The following is a 27,520-nucleotide window of genomic DNA, read 5'->3' as shown; positions in this document are numbered from 1 at the left end:
CTTGAGAGGGCCACACGCAAAAGAACAATGATTATTTAGTCACACCAAAGCCCAGTTCAGTCACTGGAGCCAAAAGCTTAATTCCCTTATTAGTTTTTTGTGCTTCCTCTAATTCCATCCCATCCTTTAAATATTCCACAAATAACAGCACGGCATATTCCACTACTACTCACAACCAGCCTTGTTTCTGGAGCTTTTATCCAGGACGAGGTTACCAAGAGGCTGAAGCCCCGATTTCATTGAGAACTCATCAAGGACAGGGCAGGTGCCAGGGAAAAGCAAAGGAACAGTTTCCTGGCCCGGCAGGTGATGAAGGGGGTCCACCAGGACAAGGAAAGCTGGGATGTCTCCCCCATAGCTCTGTTTCCTTTCTTCATTCCAGGCACCCTCTCTACCCTGTGGAGAAATCCTAACTGTCTACCTTTCCTTCTCCTGACATCACCAGAAGCAGTATCCTCCGAAAGGAAATGGGGGAAGGGCCCAGCCCACTGGCAACTTACAGAGGTTTCTTGTGCTTCCCAGTCTTGCAGGGACAGTGTCTGTGGATGGCTTTGGCCAACAGGACGATCAGGGACACCAGGAGACCCAGAAGCAACATGGAGCCCAAAGTGATGACAAAAGGCACATACCAGGCCGATGGAGAATACACGTTCTTCCTCAGGATCCAGTAGGTGATCCTGGGCTTGAATGACAGGAGGGGGAGGATGAGTGGAGGCTGGTCGTCTGTGACATCACAACCCTCTCACGTCGGGTGGTTGAACGTTCATTCTGCTCTTTGTTCTTGCTCTAAACATCGGACATCCGTGTGCTCATCGTTCTCACTCTTCAACCCATCACCTTATTTATAGTCTTGCCAGACATCCATGAGACCGAAACCCAGAAAATGTAGGGAACTGGAGAGCAACTCTAGGCCTAATTTCATTCTCCTTCCCCAAAGCTAAAAATTCCATTGGCTTTTTTTCCTGCCAAATCATGGCATAAGCTAGGGACTAATATAGCTATTGTCTCTCACTGGGAAGGCATGAGCCATGAAAGTTGAGGGGTTTTTTTTGTTTTTTTTTAACACTTTGTAGGCTTCTCAGTGTTCACTCACTACCAGCTGTGCTGCCAGCTGAGCAGGCTGTTATCACAGTGAGACCTCAAGTTCAGCATTTGCTTCCCAGAGAGGGAGACCGATAACAAGCAAGTTATGGAGATTTCCAGGTTGGAGATGTCAGAGCTGGGTTGTGTTGTAAGTTGCAGAAAGGTGGCAATTCCTTACTTGGGGCACCTACTGGCTCCTACCACAACTGAAAGCCCTTCAGGTCACCTAATGCCTCCATTCATTGGGGGTAATATTGACTCCAGCCCACAGGAAAGGAATATTAAGCAGCTCTTGGTAAGACTCTGAGAAGCAGAATTTGACCACCTGTCACAGGTGGCTTTCTGAGGTTCTGGTTCCTTTTCCTCTGGCGTACTCCAAGTATGGGGCTGCCGACCAAGGGCGCAACTTTTACGAGGATCAGGAGGAAAGGGGAAAAAAGGGCCTGCACGAATATAAGCCAGGTCATCCAAGAAGCCAGAGGCGATAATCCTCTTGTCAGATTCCAAGACGCTCCCTTCCTTCATCACACTGATTCTATTGTGACACCTGCTTATTTTCTTCCTACTGTTTACGACAATCTGTAGGTGGTTTATTCATTTGCACACCTGTTTGTAATCCGTCTCCCCCTCTAGATCAGAGGCTCTAAAATGCAATCAGAATGGCCTGGAAGGCTTATTAAAAACACAGATTGTTGGGTCCCACCCCACAGTTTCTGATCCAGTAGGTCTGGGGATGTGGTAAGGACTCCAGGTTTCAACATCCTTCCCTGGAAGTCGTGGTGATGATCATGGTTGGATGAGGTATAACTTTAGTATTCCGGGGTGGGCTCGAGAATTTGCTTTTCTAACAAGTTTCCAGGTGACGCTGCTGCTTCTGCTGTGGGGGCCGCACCTGAGAACCACTAACCCGCACTATAAGCTCCATGAGAGAGCAGAGACCATTTCTGGCTTATTCACCAAAGTGCTTGGCATATTATAGGTATTAAATCAATATCTGCAGATTGAATAAGTGGATTTTTTTTGGAGTGGAGGTGGGGAGTAGGGTACAGATTGACAAATGGTGACTCTTCAAAAGAAGTAGAGAAGAGCATCTGGCAGCTAGCTGCTCTCATGGACACGGACTTGTATTGGCTCTTAAGAGCAAGCAGAGAAGGGCTTGTGAAGGCGGCAACATGTCCATACCCTGGATGGGCAATGCCTGATCTATCACAAGTCTGTGCATATGTGTACCTCCTTCTTTACCAGACTAGGAAAAGTCAGTGGTTCTATAAGCCCAAGGTCTCACCCAGATTTTTTTCTACCACCCAGTGACTATTCCAATCCAGCCCATGGTTGGTGTTCCTGGCAACATCCTAACACCTCAACCCTTTTCAGTCCACCCCACATTTCGCCTAGGTCAAGGGGCTCCATCAACATCAATTACAAGGGATGTAACTGGGAAGTCCAGCTCCCAAAACCCTTACCCTGGGGGTTGTGGTGACAATCGTGGTTGGGTGAGGAATGACTCTAATACTCAGCGTCACTGTGCCTGTTTCAACAAGAGCTCCAGCTCTCTTCCTGACGGACAGCAAGTTGTCATCAGTTATGTAGACAAGCAGTTTGTAGTTCCAGATCTTATCAAGCCCACTAGCATAGTCAAAGCGAGTCGCCAGGATCAGGCTTGTAACATTGGACCCGGCGTTGGGAGAGAAGGTGAAATGACCGTTGATGTTGCCTAAATGAGATTTGATGCAAGGATTTTGGGAAAAGGAAGAAAAGAGCGTGAGAAATAAGGGTTAGAAGAAAACTACATTCAGCCTTTTTCTTAAACATCCCACCTCAGGTGTAGACTACGTCTGATGTACCAGGGCTGGGGCAGTGATAGGATATGGGCCTGAACAGCACCAGAGATTTCATGAGTACAGAGAGACTCTTGCTCACAACCAGTGTGGCTGCAATGAAAATGAGAGTAGAAAAGGGCACCAGCCCAGGTGTCCAGGGAGAATGGCCGTCATCGCGCTGAGCATCAGGCAGAGAGCTAGCAATCCTGGTGCGGCCAAGGCTCATCATCAGCATTAACTTGGTAACAATGTGTAACTCACACTCAGACCAATCAGTGGGCGGCAAGAGGGAGGAGGGGGCCACGTCCCTAGCCATGGGCCAAGTTCACTGCACGCCTTTCATGAAACCGGGCTGGTCACGCCCGTGACAGATGTCCCTGGAGTCCCCCAAAGGAAGGTGCGCCCTGGGCTGGCAGGGACAGTAGTCCCCATCCCCACCTCCCCAGTGGCTCATTTGGGGCTGCAGGCTCACAGCTTAGGGAGCCCAGAGCAGAGAGGCTGCCCGCCCAAGCAGCTCTTGCTCATTCCTCCGGTGGCTGCAGACTCACTACCAACTAAAAACCAGTAAATGGACCAGAGGATGATGCAATTTTACTCCCGAGCAATGAAGTGCCCCATAAAGGCCTGAGGGTTCTCAGTATGGATTATTTCCATCTCTGGCCACTGCAGTCTCGAGGTGGGCTCTGCCCCTAGGTTTTGTGACACAGCCTGCTCGAGAGGCTTCCCGCTGCTCCAGTGCCGGCTCTGCCAGCGCTCAGCAGGTGGCGGAGCTGGATTTTTCACTCTTTCACGTGAAACTGCTCTGCTTGTTTGGGTTTAAATCTCTGGCCTCGGCACTTCATTAGATGAACTATTTTGGTCTCATTTCCATTGAGGGGTGCTCTTTTTTTCCCTCCCACAATGGTATATTTTTAAAGAGAGAAAATGAATGGAGCAGAAGAGAATTCCTGAGGACACGTTTCAAAATGCATTTAATCTATTTCATCTATTATTATCCAGAGAGAGAGGACTGGGATTCCCCTGCCCCCCCTACAAGCTTGCAGGAAAAGAGGTGGGGGAGGAGTTGGACTAAAAAAAATTTTTTAAACGACACTAATCTGATTCGTGAATCCTACGACAGGCTGGGAATTGGGGGTGGGGGTGGCGGGTCACCATCAATGGGATTCACTGTTCCTTGGGCCTTTGGGCAGCCAGGTATGGGAGTCTGGGAAGAGTTAGGTGAGAAGGGGAAGCCAAGGGGGGGGACTGGGAATTCCAGAACCATTTGACTCCTCATCCCTGGTTTCCTCATTCAAAACACCCCACCCCCTACACGCTGTGCCAGATCAGTGTGTGAGCTCAGACCCCCACCCCTTCTCCCTAAACAGCTGCTACAGCCTCCAACACCAGGAGCCCTCAGCAAGGGTCCAGGACCACTGACATCAATACCATACCTGGGCCAATGGAGTAACGAAAAGACCTGGGGCTGGAATCAAGGTCAGTACACGTGAGCTTGAAATTGTAAATATTTGTGCCAACTTTCAGATCCACTGGGATGGCCAGGAAGTACGAGTTTGGGGTACAGATTGGTTTTTCATCATTTTCTTCAATGATGTTCACAGTAACCTAGAGCAGCAGGAAAGTGGCCTTACTGAGTAGTTATCATTGAGCCCTTACTGTGTGCCAGGCACTGGGCTATGTGCTTTTTGTGAATTAGTGAGATTTAACCTCATTCGAGATAGATAATATGTTTATTCCCATTTTACAGATGGGGAAGCTGAGGCTTAGGGAGATTAGGTAATTGACCTAAGGCCATTCAGTTGGTGAGTGGCAGAGCTGGGATTTGAACTTAGGTCTGTCTTACTCCAAGTCCTATGCTGTTAACTTCTCTACTGTGTGTTGTGTGTGTACATGCACATGTGCATAATATACGTAATAATACATTTCCACACCCCTCCACACACATGCAGCTAAACACATATGCTCATCCCCAGATGATGTTGAGTTGTTTTTCCAGTAACGATGATGGATTTATGGTGACCCTCCTGTGCTTCCTTGCTTGCTGCCCCTGTGAGTTGGAAGTTCTGTCTTTAACTTTGGAAGATTGAACAATGGCTCTCAACCATGGCTCCACTTTGGCCCTCTCCAGACCAAATGAATTGGACTCCCTGGAGGGTGGGGCCCAGGCCTGATTTTTTTTTTTTTCTTCCTTGATTGATTGATTGATTGATTGGCTGCCTTGGGTCTTCGTTGCTGTGCACTGGCTTTCTCTAGTTGCGGCGAGCGGGCTTCTCATTGTGGTGGCTTCTCTTGTTGCAGAGCACAGGCTCTAGGCGCGTGGGCTCAGTAGCTGTGGCTCACGGGCTCTAAGCTCAGGCTCAGTAGGTGTGGCGCACGGGCTTAGTTGCTCCGCGGCATGTGGGATCTTCCTGGACCAGGGCTCGAACCCGTGTCCTCTGCATTGGCAGGCAGATTCTTAACCACTGCGCCACCAGGGAAGTCCCCAGGCACGATTTTTATGTTCCCCAGCCGATTCTAATACGCAGCCAGGGTTGAGAACCACTGGGATAGAAGGAGGTGACCTGGCTTAGCCGGGGTCTTGTGTGTAACCCGGGATCTCAGCACTGCACTGAGCCGGTGGCGCTGGCCTGCCACAAGCAGGGGCCAGCCTGTTCTCTTTCATCACCGTCTTTTATGCCTGGTGAATTGGAATATGGACTGGGATGCATGCCAGCACGGAATCATAGAGTGTCAGCCCTGAAGGGGACTTATGCGATCATCACCCTTTTTAAAAGCTTATGAATTTTTTAATTTTTTTTTATTTGTTTATTTATTTATGGCTTGTGTTGGGTCTTTGTTTCTGTGCGAGGGCTATCTCTAGTTGCGGCAAGCGGGGGCCACTCTTCATCGCGGTGCGCGGGCCTCTCACTATCGCGGCCTCTCTTGTTGCAGAGCACAGGCTCCAGACGCGCAGGCTCAGTAGTTGTGACTCACGGGCCAAGCTACTCCGCGGCATGTGGGATCTTCCCAGACCAGGGCTCGAACCCGTGTCCCCTGCATTGGCAGGCAGATTCTCAACCACTGCGCCACCAGGGAAGCCCAAAGCTTATGAATTTTTGAGTCGTATTCATTCTACCTCTGAAATTTGGGGATTTCAGCTATCTCTGAGCCCAGGAATAAATTGAAATGTTCTCTCTAGTTAGCTCCCAAAGTGGACTCCATTCATTCCTCTCAAAAACCCAGGCTAACAAACACGACAATTACCTTCAACTTAACACATCTTTTTCTCAGCTAGCAACGCCAAGCCTTACACATCATTGAAAACATTGTCCCACTAATTCAAAGCAAGTCATCAGAGGAACTGGACTATTCAGGCATTGGGTTATGAGGTGACACTCCATGTGTGAGAGAGAAATCAGGGTACAAAGATAAGCATTGCTCGGACCCCCTTGGCAAATTGGGATCAAAGTTGAGAAATGAACTCTGTCTCCTGACCCTGAACCAGTCATTCTATCACACAGGGCTGCCTGCCGCTAGCTGAGTTCATTTTGCCTTATGTTTTTTCACTTTACTAACGGGGAAGACCAAGAAATAGTTCCCTCTTTGTGACCATCATATTACCCTCAAATATTCCTAACCACTGGCAGCACAGACCTGTCAAAGCCTGGCTCCTCAAAGTACGGCCATGGACCAGCTGCCTCGGCACCACTTGGAAGCGTGTTAGAAATGCAGGTTCTCAGGCCCTACTCAGACCTACTGACTCAGAAATGCATTTAACCAGGTTCTCAACATCAGAGGTTACAAAGCAGCATAGTGCTGTGTCAAGCCAGATCATTTTAAGATCTATCCCATCTGGTGTGATGGGGCTCGGGGTAGGAACAGGGTAAAACTACTTGGGGGTGATGCACAGCTACAGCCCACCTCAGCAGCAAGGGGGGATTTAAGGGCAACAGGAGGAAGCTTGTCCCCCAGGGTGGCCATCCATCTCAGCGCTCCTCCCAGTCACCCATAAATGTGGGCTTACAGATGTCAATCTTTATTTCCTGGCACTGCTATGGGTGTCCGATTGTGCTGTCCGGGACACCACTAGCCATTTCTTGTCATGTCTGCAGGAGGTGCCCTATTAAGATCCCTTGTTGCTACGGCCACACCTGGAGGGCGCCAGGGAGACCCGAAGTCAACCACTTGGGCTGGTGTGAATGCACCAAATAGCCCCACTCACAGTGACTGAGCTGCTGTCCTCGCTGTTGGTGGCCTGGATTCTGAGAATATAGATGGGCGTTGTCTCGTAGTCCGCTTTAGTCACCAGCTGGAGTTCTCCCGTTTGGGGATTAATCCAAAATATGTTTGGGTAGTGCTGGCTGGCCCCTCCGGTGGAGATGGAGTACACAATGCTTCTCTGGGGGAAGTCTTTATCTGTCGCTTGCATCCGTCCAACCCGGGTTCTAGCTGGAAGAATAAAGTACCTGCGATTACTGCTGAAAATAATATCTGAGATTAGTCCTGCTTTGGGGGTGAGAGGAGGAACCAGGAGCAGACACTCTCAGTGCCATGGGCAGAAAGACTTTTGGGGGCCTCTGCTGTTCAAATTCTGTATGTTTTACATCTTTTAAATTCAAATGACGCTAATGACACCCACTAGGAAACTGGCCGTATGATTCAAGCAGTACTGCGAAGTCTAAAAGACAATTCATACCCTCATATAGACTCCAAGCACACCAATTATTATATGATCCTAACGCTGCAAAGAACATTCACATATACATCTTTTTGCAGCAGTGTTGTCTTTTTTATTTTTCAAATTTTCTATAATGAGCATGGGTTGCTCTTATAAAACAAGATGAAAAACATAATTTTTAAGGGTTTAGCAACAGGATGATTGGAATATTTTTGATTTTTAAATCCTGTTCCATTTTGCTTACTTTACAAGTCTTGTTGGTGGGCTGCTGGACTTCTGGCTTGCTTGTTTTATAGAAGTTCTTCCTCAGAAATTATACTCCTCAAGGGCAGGATCTTCTCTTATTCAACTATATAGAACAGCACTATGTGCTTGACCCAGAGTAGGTGATTAATAATTGTAGCAAGATCTGTGAATTCATAAAAAGCCTATTCCTGTTGCACTTATTATTCACTGGATAAGGCATAAGGAATCGACAGCGTTTTCTTCAGACCCTCTTTTTGCATTTTGTTTAAAATGTAATGTCAGGAAATGGAGCTCATCATAAAGAGAGAGAACGAAGTGAAGAGGAGATCATTTTAGAGGGAGATTGTGGGGTTTGTTTTGTTTGGTTTTGAGTGTAGAAGCATCCACAATCAAAGTCTCAAAGACGGTGGTGAGGTCTGATTATTCTAGAGTTAACAGTCTCCCCTTCACTGGGAGAGACGGGGAGAAACCCAGCTGGAGTGGGGCGGAGCCTGCAGAAATGGAGGCGTCCGAAAGGACGGAAAAAGAGGCCTCCAGGGAATCCTTCAAAGGCAGAGAGAAAACATCTTTATTTTGTTTTTAAATGAAAGAAATCTAGAAATGGGAAGCCTTCTCTCTATTTTTAAATTTCAATTCTCTGAGTGAGCTGGATAAAAATCACAGTGGAGACCAAGGGAAAACTTAGGCTGCAAAAAGAGAGGATTAGCGGAATCAGGCACCCAGACAAAGAGGCAATCAGGGGGTTCAGAGACATGCAGTTTAATCAACAGTTTTCCAAATCTGGATTTCACCTGAAGGGCTCCTCCACAGTGAGGAGAATTTAAAAAGAAGTGAGACATGCAGTAAACAGGAATCAGCTGTGAGTCGCTGTGCACAGCACCACCAGGGCCTCTGACAGCGAGCCTCCCTCCGCCCAAGCGCATCCCGGTGAAGGGGTCTGTCGAGAGCACTGGAGTCTGTGTCTCGTGGGTTACTTACGTGGGCTTAATTCCGACACGGCAAATACGTAGGATGGGCTATCAAAGACAAGAGGAAACTCATTTTCTGGGCTTGTTAGGATATAAATGTAGATATTATCTACAAACGGAAATAGGAAAAAAAATTAAATCACAATACAGGCATCCCTCATTCTGTTGCGTTTTACGTACTGCAGTTTGCAGATATTGTGTCTTTTACAGATCGAACGTTGTGGCAACCCTGTGTTGAGCAAGTCTATCGGCACCATGTTTCCAAGAGCATTTGCTCACTTTGTGTCTCTGTGTCATGTTTTGGTAATTCTTGCAATATTTCAAACGTTTTCCTCATTATTATATTGTTATGGTGATCTGTGATCAGTGATCTTTGATGTTACCATGGCAAAAAGATTATGACTCGCTGAAGGTTCAGATGATGGTTGGCATGTTTTAGCAATAAAGTATTTTTTTAAATTAATTAATTAATTTAATTTTGATTTTTGGCTGTGTTGGGTTTTTTCGTTTCTGTGCGAGGGCTTTCTCTAGTTGCGGCAAGTGGGGGCCGCTCTTCATCGCGGTGCGCGGGCCTCTCACTATCGCGGCCTCTCTTGTTGTGGAGCACAGGCTCCAGATGCGCAGGCTCAGTAGTTGTGGCTCACGGGCCTAGTTGCTCCGCGGCATGTGGGATCCCCCCAGACCAGGGCTCGAACCCGTGTCCCCTGCATTGGCAGGCAGATTCTCAACCACTGCGCCACCAGGGAAGCCCAGCAATAAAGTATTTTTAATTAAAGTATGTACATTATTTTTTTAAGACAATGCTATTGCACACTTAACAGATTACAGTATGTAGTGTAAATGTAACTTTTATATGCATTTGGAAACCAAAAAATTCACGTGACTCGCTTTATTGCTTTGTGCCAAGCCAAAGAGTTTGAATGTGAACTTGACAGCTATGGGGAGACACTCAAGGGCTTTCAGCGAGAAGTAATACGGTGGCATTTGCATTTCCTGAAAATCACTGTCAGAAATGTGGTGGATGCGTTGGAGAGGGACAAGACTAAAGGTGGGCAGAAAGACTCTTGAATGTTGTAATTCGGCTCCGAAAGAGGAGGTTCTGCATTAGAGCAATACTAGTGGGATGGAGGCGCGGCGGAGTCGGGGGGAAGGCAGCAGATCCTCGAGATTTTAGTAGGTGACACAGAAGAAAGGACTTGGAGACTGATTAACTGTTCTTGGTGAAGGACAGGAGGAGGCTGGGCTGATTCTGAAGTGTTGGGGTTTTGGAAGTCTCCTTTTGAACATAAATACATCCCCAGCCCAAGCCCAAGCATTGCCCAGCACAGTTTAGTCATTGCTACTCAAGGAAGATGCTTCATGAAATAAACCAAAATGATACTTGCTTTTATAGTAAGGGGGGGCAACATCCTGCACCTGGATGATCACAGTGTGTTTATTGCCGGCTGCTAGGTTACTTGGATTTTCATAATCTAGATCACCAATCAACTAGATTAAAACAGAGAGATCAGATTACACAGAATAAACAATCCTTTTAATTGAACTGACATTTTCATGTACTGTTAGTGGACAGGTAAATTGCAAAACCTTTCTGGAAAGCATTTTTTCCCATAGGAGGAGCTTTAAAAAGTTATGTCCGTGCCTTTGCTCACTGCTAGAGAACTTATTTGAAAGAATTTATCAGGAGAGAGAATCTGTTTAAAGATGTTCATCAAGCACTATTGGCCAGCATAGGCTCAAGATTTCAGGTTAAGTCAAAGAGAAGCATGATACAGAATCCTACATGCAAGGTTATTTCCATCATTTAGAATACTTATGCGTATATGTATAGACTATACATAAAATCTGTGCATAGGGAAGAAGACAAGAAGGAAATATATCAACATGTTAATAGTGGTTATTACTGAATAGGAATGCCTTTCTGTGTTTCCTACATTTTCTACAGTGAACATGTATTAATTTCTCAAACAGAAAAAAATAGAAGTTATTTTTAGTTGACAGAATAAAATTGATACGACTTTTTGGGGGATGGGAGGTGGAGAAGGGGGTGTTTGAGAGGATGGCTAGTGGGCTGCTTGCTCTTCTTCCTGAGGCTTTATCTCTGATGCAAAGATCTCCCCCATCAAGACCACCCCCCTGTAAGACCTCCACTTTACCCTACCCTTCTACCTCTCTCCTCCTTTCCCCCCAACTCTCCAGTGGGAACCTTGTTGTTAAATGTCTCACACAGCTCATTGAGACCTGCCTTTTATTCCCATTCTTTTTCCAATTATGTATTTGCCCCAGTGGAGATGCCCCTCTTTTTTGGGTCTCCAGTGGTTCTACAGTGCGGAATTTAGCAGGACACACTCATGGCCCTGGCCCTGCTGTCTCTCACCTCACACATCTATGGCGAGGAATGAGCACTGAAATAAACAAAAGTGCTTGAGCCCAGAGGGCACTGATATGTGCCTGTGGAAGCACACTAACGAGGCACGCAGCCTGCAAACCACGAGCTATGCAAGAAAGAATCCAATCCTTAGCACCCCAGGCATAACCATGCATAACAAACAATTCCTGGAACTTGGGTAAAATAAAGAGCAAATGGGGAAAACAGAGTCACTGTTAAGTTTGTCAGTTACAGTCGCTTGGAGAGGGAGTTACTTTGGAAATTTCTCTCTATGGGGCAGCAAAAGCACTATGCATGTTAGACCAACTTCCCCAATGCCCTTTCGATGATGCAGTGACCGTTAACTGACCACGATTTTCCCAGAGCCAGCTGGATCCTGTAAAAATCTGCTGCTGCTGCCCACTCCAGATGGCGTGCTGAAGTTGAATTGGTTGTTTGGTGCTTCACTGTCATCATCAAAGCAGAACTTGTTCAGGTCCAGAAGCAACGTCCCCTTGGCTGCTCTCTCAGGCACCATAATGCTGGCGAAAAGACACGATTCAATATTTCCCCCCCAACAAATGGTGACTGAGCATTCCTTCTAACACAGGCCCCAGGCTAGACACACCGGCTTTCATGTCAATTGAAAGCAAGTCCATGGTTAAGGCAGTACCTGCCTAACTGGTGTCCCCACTCTGCCCTTGACTCCTTTCAGAGGATTCTTAACACAGCAGCCAGAGGGATCCTGTGAAAATGTCAGATCACGTCGCTCCTCTGCTCCTAAATCGCAAAGGGCTCCTGATTTCACTCAAAGTCGTAACTCTGATCTACAGCATCTTTCATGACGTGCGCCCACCCCCACCTCCACCCCTTACCTGTCTGAACTCATCTCCTACTAATTCTTCTTGTTCACTCTCCTTCCACCCTGGCCTCCCTGTGCTCCTGGACCCTCCCCAGGCTCTGGCCTCAGGGCCATTGCACTTACTGTGCAATGCTTTTCCCACAAATGTCCGCACGGCTTGCTCTTTCCCTATCTTTAGTCGCGAATCAAATGGCACCTTCTCAGGAGGCTCCCTGGCTACCCCAACTAAAATGTCAACGCCCCCAGCCCATTGCTCCCTCTCCCCTTCCCCCCTTTAGGTTTAATGCTTGGTGCTTACCATTTTCCAATATACTATACAGTTTACTTACATATCCTGTTTATCACCTGTTTGCCCCCAAGAATGTAAGCTCCACAAGACTGGGGATCTTTATCTGCTTTGTTCTTGGCACACTCAAGAAATATTTGTTGAGTGAATGAATGAATGGTAGCTTATGGGACTAGCACAGGAGTGAAGAAGAATATAAGAGAAATAGAAATTCTGCCCCTGCCTGTAGGAATTGATAATCCGGTTGTGGGGGGATCGCTGTACCCCTGCACCCCTCCCTCCCCTCCCATGCTTAGAAGACTGGAAATTCCTCCACTTGTGTTCTCATGGCTTCGAAGTCATAGAAGGGCCTCCTGATACCTTAGCATCATTCATTCAATAGAGGCTTATTAAAGGTTGAATTCTGGGTCCCAATCTCAGTTCACTCCAGCGGGGAGGCAAATAGTATGCAAATGAGTAAAGCTGCCCCCAAACTCAGAGCCATCTGGTCAAGCCCAGCTTGGAGTGGGAGACTCGGAGGAAGCATGGTAACACCTCCAGACCCATTAAGGGACTTCACACGTCTCCAGGTTTCAGTTTTTCCATCTATAAGATGGACATGTTGATTAGCTTTTGCTACATAACAAACCAGCCCAAAACCTAGTGGCTTAAAGCCACAGGCGTTTATTCTTTCTTACAACACTAAGGGTTATCCATTCGCTCTTTTGGTTCCAGCCCAGCTTGGCTGGTCTCTCCAGTCACTGGCAGCTTGGTGGGGGCTAGATGCTCCAGAACGGCCTCACTCACAGGTGTGGTGGGAAGGTGGGAGGTCTCTGCTTCATATTACCTCCCATCCTCCAGGAGGCTAGTCTGGGCTCTTCTCATGGAGATCTCAGGCTTCCAAAAGTAGCAAGTCCCAATGCACACACACCTTTCAATCCTCTGCTGCGCCATGTTTGTGAATGTTCCGATGGCCAAAGCAATTCACCTGGTCAAGTCCAGATTCAAGGAGTAGAAAGAGATACCCATCTCTTGATGGGAGGAATGGCAAAATCACACTGCAAAGTGGCTCATGTACAGGCAAAAAGGAATTTGTGTGGCTAGTATTTTCTTTCTCTTTTTCTCTCTCTCTCCTTCCTCCCTTCCTCCCGTCCTCCCGTCCTCCCTTCCTCCCTTCCTCCCTTTCTCCCTTTCTCTTTCTTTCTTTCCCTACCACAATCATGTTTTGCTTTGGGCAGGATTTCTTACAAAAATATATTGGGGCTGCCAGGAGAATGTGCCTGGAAGACCTACAGCTGCAGGAATAGAATGATCACAGACCCCAGCTGCTCGGCTCTGAAATCCATCACTGTATTTGCAGTGAGGTCGTGTGCCAACGACAGGGCAGGGCAGAGATACTAAGGCAGACTCATTCCTGTCCTGTGACAGCTGACTTTGGCTCCAGGACTCCCCAGTGCCCTAGCCAAGTTCATGGACTGCAGAACAGACTAGAACATTCCCACCCACGCACCCTCCCTCCTTCCTTTACTCAGGTCAGACTTGCATCACGGTCTGATGACCCTCGCAGCCTAGCCTAGCTCTCTCCCCATCTTCTCCCACAGGCATTTCCCCTAATAAAATCCTCGCACATTTAATCCTGTCTTGGCATCTTGTTCTCGGAGCATCAACACGTGTCTCTAATCCTCTGTACTATCACCTCTCTCTGCAACAGAGTTATGCTGCTTTCTACGTTCCACACCAGCTCTTCACGGCAGCTAAAATGGGCTTAGCAAACATGGAGCCAAGGCTGACGGCAAGGTTGTTTTTGTGCTGCTGAGGGTAACTGGGTTTGCTGTGGGAAAGCGGTCTTTCTCACAGGTGTCACTGAATCTCCACGATGTCTCTGTGTCTCAGCAGGACTGGAGTCCGAGCATTTCCATTCTTGTCTTGGTGGCACGATGTCGTGGTTTTACTCATAAATACTTAGAATAGATACTATTTGTTAAATACCAACTATATGTGGTATCCTACCAAACACTTTAAAAACTCTGTCTCTCATCCCCTCATTGCCTAGAGGTTTGTGTTCTTGTCCCCATTTTACAGATGAAGAAAGATTGGTTCAGGGTGGTTTCAAGACCTGTCCCAGAAAGCTGATGCATCCAGGCACCATCCTCTTGTCAGTGTTAAGAGTCACAGTAAATTTTACTTACGGTTCTATCAATGACTCTCCAGGCCCACAGAGGGTTCAGGGATCTGAGCCTTGATTACAAGTCTGCAGAAGCCGGAAGGTTGCATCACCCAAAGACTCTAGGGTCCGGAAGCCAGACATTTCACGCCCTCCAAAAGAGGCCTTCACACTTGGCCCCTTAGGGCCGCCTGGCATGTTCTTTTCATTTTCCCCCGCCACTTGGTATTTTCCCCCTAAACGCATGACTTGGAAAACCACTCCCCCCCCCCATTCATCACTCCCTGCCTCAAAGGCGGGCTGCCCTCACTCCCAGCCATCTGACCACGGTTCCCCCCCAACTTGGAGGTAACAGGCCCAGCCAACGTCCTCTGCCTCTGGCTCACAAACAGCTTGCAAAGCGCTTTCAGCCAAGCGCCTGACAATTTACAACCAGAGCAGCTCTGTCATGGGGCCTTTGATGCCTCCATCAGGGCCTTGGGCTCATTCATCACCAGCCTGGGAAAGCCACAGGGGCTGTTTCTGTCTCTCGGCCGCCTGAGAGCCTGCGTGGACCCACGGGGATGGCAGGGAACCTGGCACGAAGCCACCTGCCTCGTGGGATCCACTGGGTGCTTGGTGCCCTCCCAGCCTATTCTACCTGCTCCCCCAAACTCCGCCGCAGAGACTGTGCCAACAGCCCTGAAGAAAGGGTAAATATTCAGGGACAGGGCTGCCAGAGCCTGTGGCAGCACCAGTGCTGTCGTTTGGCTTGCTTTTGACCTGCCCGGGTGCTTCCACTCTGGTGTGGTGGGAATGGACAAGATGCTAGGCATGGGAGAGTGGTGGGTAATGCAGGTCAGGGTTTCCCAGCCCCTCCCTGGAGTATGCAAACGAAGCTGGGGTTTGGGAGTAAAAACTCTCACTTTCCGGACTGCAGAGGGCAGAGGGAGGAGCCCTTTTGTTGCCCCTCCTCATATCTTGGCTTTTACAGGACGACTGCAAGTTCCTCCCACTGCAAAAGCCCAGAGCCCTCCTGGAACATTGTTTAGAGTTACCTTTAGTAATAAATACAATTAGTTCAGTTACTGGCTGGCGTTGACCTTCAAGGCTAATTTGGAGAGAAGATTATCAAGGGCAGGACTCTGCATGAGCTTGTCTGGACAGTCTAGGATATTCAAAATGTGATTTTACCAGCTAATATGGAATGCAGTTTGTAAACTGTCATCTCACACGTCAGGGGACTCTGGACCACAGGAAGCCACAGTACACACTTACCAGAAATGCACTGAGGGGAGGAAATTGGCCAGGAAGGCTGGAGATAGCACAGTCCTCTCCAATCATTGATACCCAGAATTCTTACTCTTCAACCATCTTCCCCCACCTCTTAGGGCAGGAGAATGAAGGGGAAAGCAGGAGGGTCTAGAAGAGCAGGACATGAGGAGAAGAATTTCCCAAGATGCACTGGAGCCATCCAAGGGCACTAGCATAGCTTTAGATTTTCAAAGAAAGTGCAAGAGTGACTCTGTGGATCACTTCTACTCCATCCCAGGGACCAAACTTCTCTTAACAGTGGTGGGTTTGATTTATGCAGAAAATGGTATGGAAGTCACGGTCCTAACTATCCATGACAACTGTTCTCACCCATCAAACAGACTCTGTTCTTGGGGTTGGGATAGGAGCCTATCACATGGTCAAGGCCATTATTGATTTGATAGGGGCCTCAGCAAGAAGCAGATGGCAAATTAAGATAATTCTGGGAGGGTTTAGTAAAGGGACTGTTACAACGTGTACACACGGTACATGGAAACTTCAAAGGATGGTCTAGGTCTAGGAAGAGTGGGCCTCCCTTTCCACTGCTAGGCCTCAAGGAGCCGGAGGAGGGAGCAGTTCCTGAAACCGGAACCAGGGGCAGAGGGTGCTGTGCGCAGAGGGCGGCCTAATAGGAACTGAGACCTTCAGGAGGTGGAGGGGCTCATGCCGCTGACAGGGAGGGAGCCAGGGGATAAATACCCTGACTTCTCTCTCCCCCTCATTCCAGGGCTTCCCGTGGGCCAACGGGAAGGTGCGGGGCAAGGGAGCAGTTGATTTCCATAGAGGTCAGCCTCCTGGGGCACAGAGCAGGGTTGGGGAGGCTGGGAGCTAGATCTGAAGAGGCAAGTAGGGTATGTCCAGAACAGGGTTTAGCTGTTTTGATGCCAGGCTCAAGACTACTTGATTCTTAGCGCTATGCTGGGCATGCCAGTGAGGAAAACAGGGGGACATTGAAGAGCATAATAAAGGAGTTTGTATTTCTACTGCTTATCCTAGATCATCTTTGTCTAGGGTCCTTTGTCCTTTGTATGGCCACACTATGTATCGGGTCTATGTCCAGAGTTACCTAGAGCTTAAAAAATGAACTTGCAAAAGCAAAGATAATCTCAGAGGGAGACTCTTTCCCTAGGGAGATCTGAAAGTGAGACCAGCTCTGGAGTTCAGCTTCGCTCCAGACACAGGACACTCTCTCAGCAAGGGTCGCTGCAGAGGTGCCCTCCCCACCCCCAGGAGGAACCACCTTCAGACTCCCAAGCAACTGGAGACTAGCTATTAAGAAACCACAGAGATGAAGCTAACCTGGGGAATTACTCATCTTGTGGCATTGAGACAAAATAGTTAGTGGAAAGACAGTACTGTTTTGCAAGAGTCATATTGACCCAGAATCACAAGGGACTTCATTGATTTTTTTAATTTTTGACTTTTATTTTATTTATTTTTTTATACAGCAGGTTCTTATTAGTCATCAATTCTATACACATCAATTATACATGTCAATCCCAATCGCCCAATTCATCACACCACCACCACCACCCCCCAGCCACTTTCCCCCCTTGGTGTCCATGTGTTTGTTCTCTCCATCTGTGTCTCAATTTCTGCCCTGCAAACCAGTTCATCTGTACTATTTTTCTAGGTTCCACATATATGCGTTAATATACGATATTTGTTTTTCTCTTTCTGACTTACTTCACTCTGTAAGACAGACTCTAGATCCATCCACGTCTCAACAAATGACCCAGTTTCGTTCCTTATTATGGCTGAGTAATATTCCATTGTATATATGTACCACATCTTCTTTATCCATTCATCTGTCGATGGGCATTTAGGTTGCTTCCATGACCTGGCTATTGTAAATAGTGCTGCAATGAACACTGGGGTGCATGTTTCTTTTTGAATTATGGTTTTCTGTGGGTATATGTCCAGTAGCGGGATTGCTGTATCATATGGTAATTCTATTTTTAGTTTTTTAAGGAACCTCCATACTGTTCTCCATAGTGGCTGTATCAATTTACATTCCCACCAACAGTGCAAGAGGGTTCCCTTTTCTCCACACCCTCTCCAGCATTTGTTGTTTGTAGATTTTCTGATGATGCCCATTCTAACTGGTGTGAGGTGATACCTCATTGTAGTTTTGATTTGCATTTCTCTAATAATTAGTGATGTTGAGCAGCTTTTCATGTGCTTCTTGGCCATCTGTATGTCTTCTTTGGAGAAATGTCTATTTAGGTCTTCTGCCCATTTTTGGATTGGGTTGTTTGTTTCTTTAATATTGAGCTGCATGAGCTATTTATATATTTTGGAGATTAATCCTTTGTCCGTTGATTCGTTTGCAAATATTTTCTCCCATTCTGAAGGTTGTCTTTTTGTCTTGTTTCTGGTTTCCTTTGCTGTGCAAAAGCTTTTAAGTTTCATTAGGTCCCATTTGTTTATTTTTGTTTTTATTTCCATTACTCTAGGTGGTGGATCAAAAGAGATCTAGCTGTGATTTATGTCAAAGAGTGTTCTTCCTATGTTTTCCTCTAAGAGTTTTATAGTGTCCAGTCTTACGTTTAGGTCTCTAATCCATTTTGAGTTTATTTTTGTGTGTGGTGTTAGGGAGTGTTCTAATTTCATTCTTTTACATGTAGCTGTCCAGTTTTCCCAGCACCACTTATTGAAGAGACTGTCTTTTCTCCATTGTATATCCTTGCCTCCTTTGTCATAGATTAGTTGACCATAGGTGCATGGGTTTATCTCTGGGCTTTCTATCTTGTTCCATTGATCTATGTTTCTGTTTTTGTGCCAGTACCATACTGTCTTGATTACTGTAGCTTTGTAGTATAGTCTGAAGTCAGGGAGTCTGATTCCTCCAGCTCCATTTTTTTCCCTCAAGACTGCTTTGGCTATTTGGGGTCTTTTGTGTCTCCATACAAATTTTAAGATCTTTTGTTCTAGTTCCGTAAAAAATGCCGTTGGTAATTTGATAGGGATTACATTGAATCTGTAGATTGCTTTGGGTAGTAGAGTCATTTTCACAATATTGATTCTTCCAATCCAAGAACATGGTATATCTCTCCATCTGTTGGTATCATCTTTAATTTCTTTCCTCAGTGTCTTACAGTTTTCTGCATACAGGTCTTTTGTCTTCCTAGGTAGGTTTATTCCTAGGTATTTTATTCTTTTTGTTGCAATGGTAAATGGGAGTGTTTCCTTAATTTCTCTTTCAGATTTTTCATTATTAGTGTATAGGAATACAAGAGCTTTCTGTGCATTTTGTATCCTGCAGCTTTACCAAATTCATTGATTAGCTCTAGCAGTTTTCTGGTGGCATCTTTAGGATTCTCTATGTATAGTATCATGTCATCTGCAAACAGTGACAGTTTTACTTCTTCTTTTCCAATTTGTATTCCTTTTATTTCTTTTTCTTCTCTGATTGCCGTGGCTAGGACTTCCAAAACTATGTTGAATAATAGTGGTGAGAGTGGACATCCTTGTCTCGTTCCTGATCTTAGAGGAAATGCTTTCAGTTTTTCACCATTGAGAATGATGTTTGCTGTGGGTTTGTCATATATGGCCTTTATTATGTTGAGGTAGGTTCCCTCTATGCCCACTTTCTGGAGAGTTTTTATCAGAAGTGGGTGTTGAATTTTGTCAAAAGCTTATTCTGCATCTATTGAGATGATCATATGGTTTTTATTCTTCAATTTGTTAATATGGTGTATCACATTGATTGATTTGCATATATTGAAGAATCCTTGCATCCCTGGGATAAATGCCACTTGATCGTGGTGTATGATCCTTTTAATGTGTTGTTGGATTCTGTTTGCTAGAATTTTGTTGAGGATTTTTGCATCTATATTCATCAGTGATATTGGTCTGTAATTTTCTTTTTTTGTAGTATCTTTGTCTGGTTTTGGTATCAGGGTGATGGTGGCCTCATAGAATGAGTTTGGGAGTGTTCCTTCCTCTGCAATTTTTTGGAAGAGTTTGAGAAGGATGGGTGTTAGCTCTTCTCTAAATGTTTGATAGAATTCACCTGTGAAGCCATCTGGTCCTGGACTTTTGTTTGTTGGAAGGTTTTTAATCACAGTTTCAATTTCATTACTTGTGATTGGTCTGTTCATATTTTCTATTTCTTCCTGGTTCAGTCTTGGAAGGTTATACCTTCCTAAGAATTTGTCCATTTCTTCCAGGTTGTCCATTTTATTGGCATAGAGTTGCTTGTAGTAGTCTCTCAGGATGCTTTGTATTTCTGTGGTGTCTGTTGTAACTTCTCCTTTTTCATTTCTGATTTTATTGATTTGAGTCCTCTCCCTCTTTTTCTTGATGAGTCTGAGTCTGGCTAATGGCTTATCAATTTTGTTTATCTTCTCAACGAATCAGCTTTTAGTCTTATTGATCTTTGCTATTTTTTCTTTCTTTCTATTTCATTTATTTCCGCTCTGTTCTTTATGATTTCTTTCCTTCTGCTAACTTTGAGTTTTGTTTGTTCTTCTTTCTCTAGTTTCTTTAGGTGTGAGGTTAGATTGTTTACTTGAGATTTTTCTTGTTTCTTTAGGTAGGCTTGTATAGCTATAAACTTCCCTCTTAGAACTGCTTTTGCTGCGTCCCATAGGTTTTGGGTCATCGTGTTTTCATTGTCATTTGTCTCTAGGTATTTTTTGATTTCCTCTTTGATTTCTTCAGTGATCTCTTGGTTATTTAGTAATGTATTGTTTAGCCTCCATGTGTTTGTGTTTTTTACGTTTTTTCCCCTGTAATTCATTTCTAATCTCATAGCGTTGTGGTCAGAAAAGATGCTTGATATGATTTCAATTTTCTTAAATTTACTGTGGCTTGATTTGTGACCCAAGATGTGATCTATCCTGGAGAATGTTCCATGCGCACTTGAGAAGAAAGTGGAATCTGTTGTTTTTGGATGGAATGTCCTATATATATCAATTAAATCTATCTGGTCTATTGTGTCATTTAAAGCTTCTGTTTCCTTATTTATTTTCATTTTGGATGATCTGTCCATTGGTGTAAGTGAGGTGTTAAAGTCCCCCACTATTATTGTATTACTGTCAATTTCCTCTTTTATAGCTGTTAGCAGTTGCCTTATGTATTGAGGTGCTCCTATGTTGGGTGCATATATATTTATAATTGTTATATCTTCTTCTTGGATTGATCCCTTGATCATTATGTAGTGTCCTTCCTTGTCTCTTGTAACATTCTTTATTTTAAAGTCTATTTTATCTGATATGAGTATTGGTACTCCAGCTTTCTTTTGGTTTCCATTTGCATGGAATATCTTTTTCCATCCTCTCACTTTCAATCTGTATGTGTCCCTAGATCTGAAGTGGGTCTCTTGTAGACAGCATATATATGGGTCTTGTTTTTGTATCCATTCAGCAAACCTGTGTCTTTTGGTTGGAGCATGTAATCCATTCACGTTTAAGGTAATTATCGATATGTATGTTCCTATGACCAATTTCTTAATTGTTTTGGGTTTGTTTTTGTAGGTCCTTTTCTTCTCTTGTGTTTCCCAGTTAGAGAAGTTCCTTTAGCATTTGTTGTAGAGCTGGTTTGGTGGTGCTGAGTTCTCTTAGCTTTTGCTTGTCTGTAAAGCTTTTGACTTCTCCATCGAATCTGAGTGAGATCCTTGCTGGGTAGAATAATCTTGGCTGTAGGTTCTTCCCTTTCATCACTCTAAGTATATCATGCCACTCCCTTCTGGCTTGTAGAGTTTCTGCTGAGAAATCAGCTGTTAATCTTATGGGAGTTCCCTTGTATGTTATTTGTCGTTTTTTCCTTGCTGCTTTCAATAATTTTTCTTTGTGTTTAATTTTTGCCTGTTTGATTACTATGTGTCTCGGTGTGTTTCTCCTTGGGTTTATCCTGTATGGAACTCTCTGCACTTCCTGGACTTGGGTGGCTATTTCCTTTCCCAGGTTAGGGAAGTTTTCGACTATAATCTCTTCAAATATTTTCTCGGGTCCTTTCTCTCTCTCCTCCTTCTGGGACCCCTATAATGTGAATGTTGTTGCGTTTAATGTTGTCCCAGAGGTCTCTTAGTCTGTCTTCATTTCTTTTCATTCTTTTTTCTTTATTCTATTCCACAACAGTGAATTCCACCATTCTGTCTTCCAGGTCACTTATCCGTTCTTCTGCCTCAGTTATTCTGCTATTGATTCCTTCTAGTGTAGTTTTTATTTCAGTTATTGTATTGTTCATCTCTGTTTGTTCTTTAATTCTTCTAGGTCTTTGTTAAACATTTCTTGCATCTTCTCGATCTTTGCCTCCATTCTTTTTCCGAGGTCCTGGATCATCTTCACTATCATTATTCTGAATTCTTTCTCTGGAAGGTTGCCTATCTCCACTTCATATAGTTGTTTTTCTAGGGTTTTATCTTGTTCCTTCATCTGGTACATAGCCCTCTGCCTTTTCATCTTGTCTATCTTTCTGTGAATGTGGTTTTTGTTCCACAAGCTGCAGGACTGTAGTTCTTCTTGCTTCTGCCGTCTGCCCTCTGGTGGATGAGTCTTTCTAAGAGGCTTGTGCAAGTTTCCTGATGGGAGGGACTGGTGGTGGGTAGAGCTGACTGTTGCTCTGGTGGGCAGAGCTCAGTAAAACTTTAATCCACTTGACTGCTGATGGGTGGGGCTGGGTTCCCTCCCTGTTGGTTGTTTGGCCTTAGGCAACCCAACACTGGAGCCTACCTGGGCTCTTTGGTGGGGCTAATGGCGGACTCTGGGAGGGCTCACGCCAAGGAGTACTTCCTAGAACTTCTGCTGCCAGTGTCCTTGTCCCCATGGTGAGCCACAGCCACCCCCCACCTCTGCAGGAGACCCTCCAACACTAGCTGGTAGGTCTGGTTCAGTCTCCCCTGGGGTCACTGCTCCTTCCCCTGGGTCCCGATGCACACACTAGTTTGTGTGTGCCCTCCAAGAGTGGAGTCTCTGTTTCCCCCAGTCCTGTTGAAGTCCTGAAATCAAATCCCACTAGACTTCAAAGTCTTATTCTCTAGGAATTCCTCCTCCTGTTGCCAGACCCCCAGGTTGGGAAGCCTGACGTGGGGCTCAGAACCTTCACTTCAGTGGGTGGACTTCTGTGGTATAAGTGTTCTCCAGTCTGTGAGTCACCCACTCAGCAGTTATGGGATTTGATTTTACTGTGATTGCGCCCCTCCTACCGTCTCCTTGTGGCTTCTCCTTTGTCTTTGGATGTGGGGTATCTTTTTTTGGTGGGTTCCAGTGTCTTCCTGTCAATGATTGTCCAGCAGCTAGTTGTGATTCTGGTGTTCTCGCAAGAGGGAGTGAGAACACGTCCTTCTACTCTGCCATCTTGGTTCCTCCTCTAAGGGACTTTATTTTAAAATAACGGTGAGTAGATTGTGAGACAAAGAACAGGTCAAAATATCCAAAAGAATTTGTATCTGCCTTTTCCCCCCTCTCCATTGCCTTTTGTTCACAGGCAGTTAAGTTGTGTAAAGTGAATTAGATGCTTTGTTTTGTTTTAAGTAAATCCTTGGTTTCATTTATTCATATTACTGGTGGCGCGCTTCTCTGGGAGCTCCTAGTTACCGATCCTAAGTCTCAAGTATCTACTATAACTGCTAACCAACAGCACCATCTTGCCATGGGTGGCAATAAATAAAGAAAAGGTACAGTCCAGAGAGTGCCTGACAAGTCCTGTGGACTTGTAACCAATGGAGGTGAACGTGTTGTAGAAGAGAGCAAAATAAAAATATTTTTTAACAGAGTAAGAAAGTGGAGAAGAGAGATTACAAAGAGGAAAGAAAATGGAAGAGAGGGAAGAAAAAAGGATGAGGAAGGAAAATCTCTCACCTAAAGGGACAGTTCAAATCTACTTATTTTATTGAGCTGTGTCACAGGTGACCACAATCCGTCAGTCCCCGCCAGGCTATACCAGAATATCCAAGCACCCCCAAAGAGGTGATGTGCCCACACGTGTCTCAGAAGGCAAATACCTGAAGGTGAACTTGGTGCATGTCGAGGGGTTGTCATTAATGTCTTCCACAATGAAGGTTATCTGCTTGCGATTCTCCTGACCCCCGAAGGGTCTATCCTTCACCAGAACCTCCAGAGATATGGCAGGATTTTGTCTTAATTCCCCTGCATCTCGGTCTATCCTGCGCACAACTTGGATGGTCCCAGTAACTGTGAGAAAGCAAAGGTCAGAATATGGCTCTTTGGAGAGAAATGAAGAGTCGAAGGCAGGTGGAGACTTGGAGTACATTGGAAAAGAACATTCTCATGTGAGGACTGGCTTACAAAGAGAATATTCTTTATACAAGTACATTAAAAAAAAAAACCTAGTGTAAGTTCCTGTCTTGGACATTGACTGGGGTGTCTGGCCTGATCCTTCTAGAATTTTGCACCTCATGCCTCAGGGTTGGGCCCCCTGGCAGCTGTCCTTGCCCGTCATTCATTGGACTGATAGACAGCTGACTCCAACCCCTGGGTTATCTTTCTGGAGAATTTGTAACTGGGAGACACAAGTCAGGTTCCTAGTGGAGCTACAGATAAGATGCCAGAACTCTAGCTGCTGAGGGCGCTGGAGCAGCACCGCTCCCCATCCTTCCTGTGCCCTGACTGTTTACTCTTTCTCATGAGATACGCAGTATCCTGGTGATAGGTGTCCCCTACTTTTTTTTTCTCTTGCTTGGTTTGGCTGGCCTTAGTTTCTGTTACTTGCAACCAAAGAGTCTTAATGAATATACTACAAAAAAACCCCACTTATTTGTTGAAAGTTCAATTTGCAATACTCGAAAGAACAGAATTCTAAACCACAGTTGTCCATCCCGCCATGATCACTGGAGTGAGGTCCTCAGTGACAGACAGCACCGCCTTTGCCCGCCTCTCCTGGGCACAGGTAACCTTTGCCCTAAAGCCTATGGGACGAGTAACACATTGTCTTTTTGGGTTGTCCAGTGCTGGCCTCCACAAAATCATTATGTAAAGTGAAGTCCTTTTGGGTGATGTGACAGGGATTTATGAGGCGGTATAGTCTAGGAGTAGGGAAGAGCGCAGCCTTTGGAGTCGGGCAGCTTTGGTTTGTATCGCTGCTTCACAACCTACAAGCTGTGAGACCTTGGATGAGTCACTTAACCTATCCGAGTCTCTCTCTAAGCCTCAGTTTCCTCATCTGTAAAATGTGGATTATGGTAGTTCACTGGGTTGCTCTGCTGGATACTTAAGATAGAATGCATGTGGATCACGCAGCATCCTGCCTGGTACGGACTAAAAGGTGGTCATTAAGAGGGAGAAACTCTCCTTCTCTGCTCCAAGATACTTAGATGGGAAAATCTCCCAGGAATCCACAGATGGATGTATCAATGGATTGATGCAATCCAATATGGTAACCACTAGCCACATGTGGCTCTTTAGCACTTGAAATGTGGCTAGGCCAAATTGAGATGCAGTAAGTATAACACACAACAGATTTCAAAGAATTGGCACAAACAATAATAAGGTAAAATATCTCATGAGTAACTTTAAAATCTTGATTACAAGTTAAAATGATAATATTTTGGATATATTGGGTTAAATAAAATGCCTTATTAAGATTAATTTCACCGGTTTCTACTTTTTGTGGCCACTTTAAAATTACATATGTGGCTTCCACTGTATTTCTTCTGGACAGTGCTGGTCTGGGTCCTCTGTTCAGGAGACTTCAAGGTACCCTCAGGATAGTGAACTCATCCATCCTTAGATGCCCACCTGCCTCAAAGGTGGAGTGGTGATACAGCTGATGATGCAGCTGTCGACACAGGGCCCTGTTCAATGTCCCCAAACCTTAAGCCAGCTGCTTTTAATACACCTATTACAGGGAATTCCCTGGCGGTCCAGTGGTTAGGACTCCATGCTTTCACTGCCGGGGCCTGGGTTCAATCCCTGGTCAGGGAACTAAGATCCCCAAAGCCACGAGGTGCGGCCAAAAAAAAAAAAAAAATACACCTGTTACCCTGATAACTTACGATAGTCTAGACGGAAAGGCATGCCCCAGACCAGAAGACAGAGAAAATATTTGTAAAACAATCCAAGTGGCTGAATTAAAGGATGCACATAAGGATGTGTGTGTGTGTGTGTGTGTGTGTGTGTGTGTGTGTGTGACTTACACTGATTGATCATGAAATAGCTGTTGACAGTAGTGATGCTGTAGAAGAGGAAGCTGGTGAAACCTTTATCATCAGGGTCCTCAGCTGTGATATTGGCCACAATTGCTCCTGGACCCAGCTCCTCGGGAATCGTGTACACGTGCGTTGGGCTGGAACAGAAATACAACAGACACAGCTCATTTCAGGGGCACAGGAGGGTGGAGTCTGGGAGGTGGGTATTTTGGTTTGTGCTAAATATAGCGCTGAGCTCTTGGAGTTGCATCAGTGTGTTCGGGAGGGAGAGCTCAGCAGCTGAAAGGAGGGGTGACTGGCTTTTGTGTTTCCACAGATCACATCCCTGTGGATGCAAAGAAGTTGCCGTGCTGCGATGGCAACGATTTATACCAGCCATGGTCCCTGACTCCACGCAGGCCTGATGCCATTTCAGGTCAGCCTTGGCATTAACATCTTTTAAAATAAGGATAGTTGGCCTGTCCAGCTGTCTTCTCTTCTCCCAGTTCGTGTGCAGAATTTTCCTGAATTCTTTTAAAAATCCCTCAGGACACAATAGCCAAAACTATAACTTCCTGATGCCCACACCATGGTTGCCACCAGAAACTGATTAAATTGTGAACCTTCTCTATCCCAGGGCCTCTGCTCACTTTTTATTTCTTCCCTTTTTTTTTTTCTTTTTTTGTTCTGAGGAGGCAGAATTTACACACAGAACGTGTATGCCTTTCCAAGTTGCGTTAACCGTGAGGTCAGCTCTCTGAAGGGAGAAACGAGCCCCACTGGCAGAAGCTAAGGTCAGCGCGCTGCCCTCCAAGGATGACTTCTTACAGAGTAAGCCCAAACTGCTAACTTATGCACCTTCCTCAGACCTGTACTGCCTTGGAAAAGGCCCAAAACCAGACAGATATGTTTGAGGTTTTAACAGCATACCCTGCGTAAATTGAATAATTTTGAATGTACCAAGGGAAGCTTATCGTTTAAAATAACTCTGCCGGAAGTCCTTTTGTGGAGGGAAAATCACTTCAGTGGGACAAATAGTCATCTTTAATTTACCAGTTTCCTAAATTTGGGTTTTCCCATGTGGGAGTGTCTTTAAGAGGGGAATACTCTACCTCGGATCTAAAGGATTGCGTTCGTTTCATGAGCTCAGAAGGTCTCTGCGGTTCTATCCCATCATCTGTAGGGCCAGAGGGAGGAGAAAGGGGAGGGGGCCTCCAGGGGAGTCAGAGGCAGGCCGAGAACGGCTGGAACAAGGCCCTGCCCAGGCAGGCTGCTCCCGGGATCCTGGGCCGGCCCCCACTCCTGGGGCGCCCTCCTGTAGGCTCGCTCCATTGATGGGAGACAGTAATCTTGTTCAGGCCAAGAGGCCACCTCAGTGCTCTGGACCTCTCACTACCAGGTGTCCCCCAGAAGCTGCCGTTTTATCCATTTACTTACCTGACACACACCGTTGTCAGGGAATCCGTGCTGCCCGCCAGTGGGTCCAGGGATGGACAAAGTGGGATGCAGCCAAGGAGGCGGGGCGGCAGGAACCAAAAGCAGAGCCAGAGGAGAGAGGGGGACGGCCCTGGCTCCTCAGGCTGGACTAAGCCCTTATTCCACTGTGTGAGAGACCCTGTTTCTCACGTGTTGGATTTTTTCCTTTGGCTACATTCAGGGGGTTCCGTTAATTTCCAACAGAGAGATCACTAAGACACCCGTGCG

General features: G+C 45.8%; 1 protein-coding gene across 1 annotated transcript in view; it reads right to left on the bottom strand.

Annotated features, from left to right (window-relative positions):
- The window catches only part of CDHR3 (cadherin related family member 3), an 89,922-nt gene that overhangs the window by 6,807 nt on the left and 55,595 nt on the right, over nucleotides 1-27,520 (bottom strand). Inside the window, exons 7-15 of the mRNA XM_059932536.1 lie at nucleotides 25,826-25,974; nucleotides 23,675-23,864; nucleotides 11,513-11,684; nucleotides 10,160-10,262; nucleotides 8,785-8,883; nucleotides 7,105-7,331; nucleotides 4,337-4,508; nucleotides 2,547-2,797; nucleotides 501-682 (exon numbers count right to left, since the gene is read on the bottom strand). Coding sequence (XP_059788519.1) covers nucleotides 501-682; nucleotides 2,547-2,797; nucleotides 4,337-4,508; nucleotides 7,105-7,331; nucleotides 8,785-8,883; nucleotides 10,160-10,262; nucleotides 11,513-11,684; nucleotides 23,675-23,864; nucleotides 25,826-25,974 — 1,545 coding nt within the window. The remainder of the gene's footprint in view (nucleotides 1-500; nucleotides 683-2,546; nucleotides 2,798-4,336; nucleotides 4,509-7,104; nucleotides 7,332-8,784; nucleotides 8,884-10,159; nucleotides 10,263-11,512; nucleotides 11,685-23,674; nucleotides 23,865-25,825; nucleotides 25,975-27,520) is intronic.

This window comes from Balaenoptera ricei, chromosome 9 (assembly GCF_028023285.1).
Source record: "Balaenoptera ricei isolate mBalRic1 chromosome 9, mBalRic1.hap2, whole genome shotgun sequence".
NCBI lineage: Eukaryota > Metazoa > Chordata > Mammalia > Artiodactyla > Balaenopteridae > Balaenoptera > Balaenoptera ricei.
The sequence above is the reverse complement of the archived record's forward strand: the minus strand, read 5'-3'. Positions and strand labels throughout refer to the sequence as shown.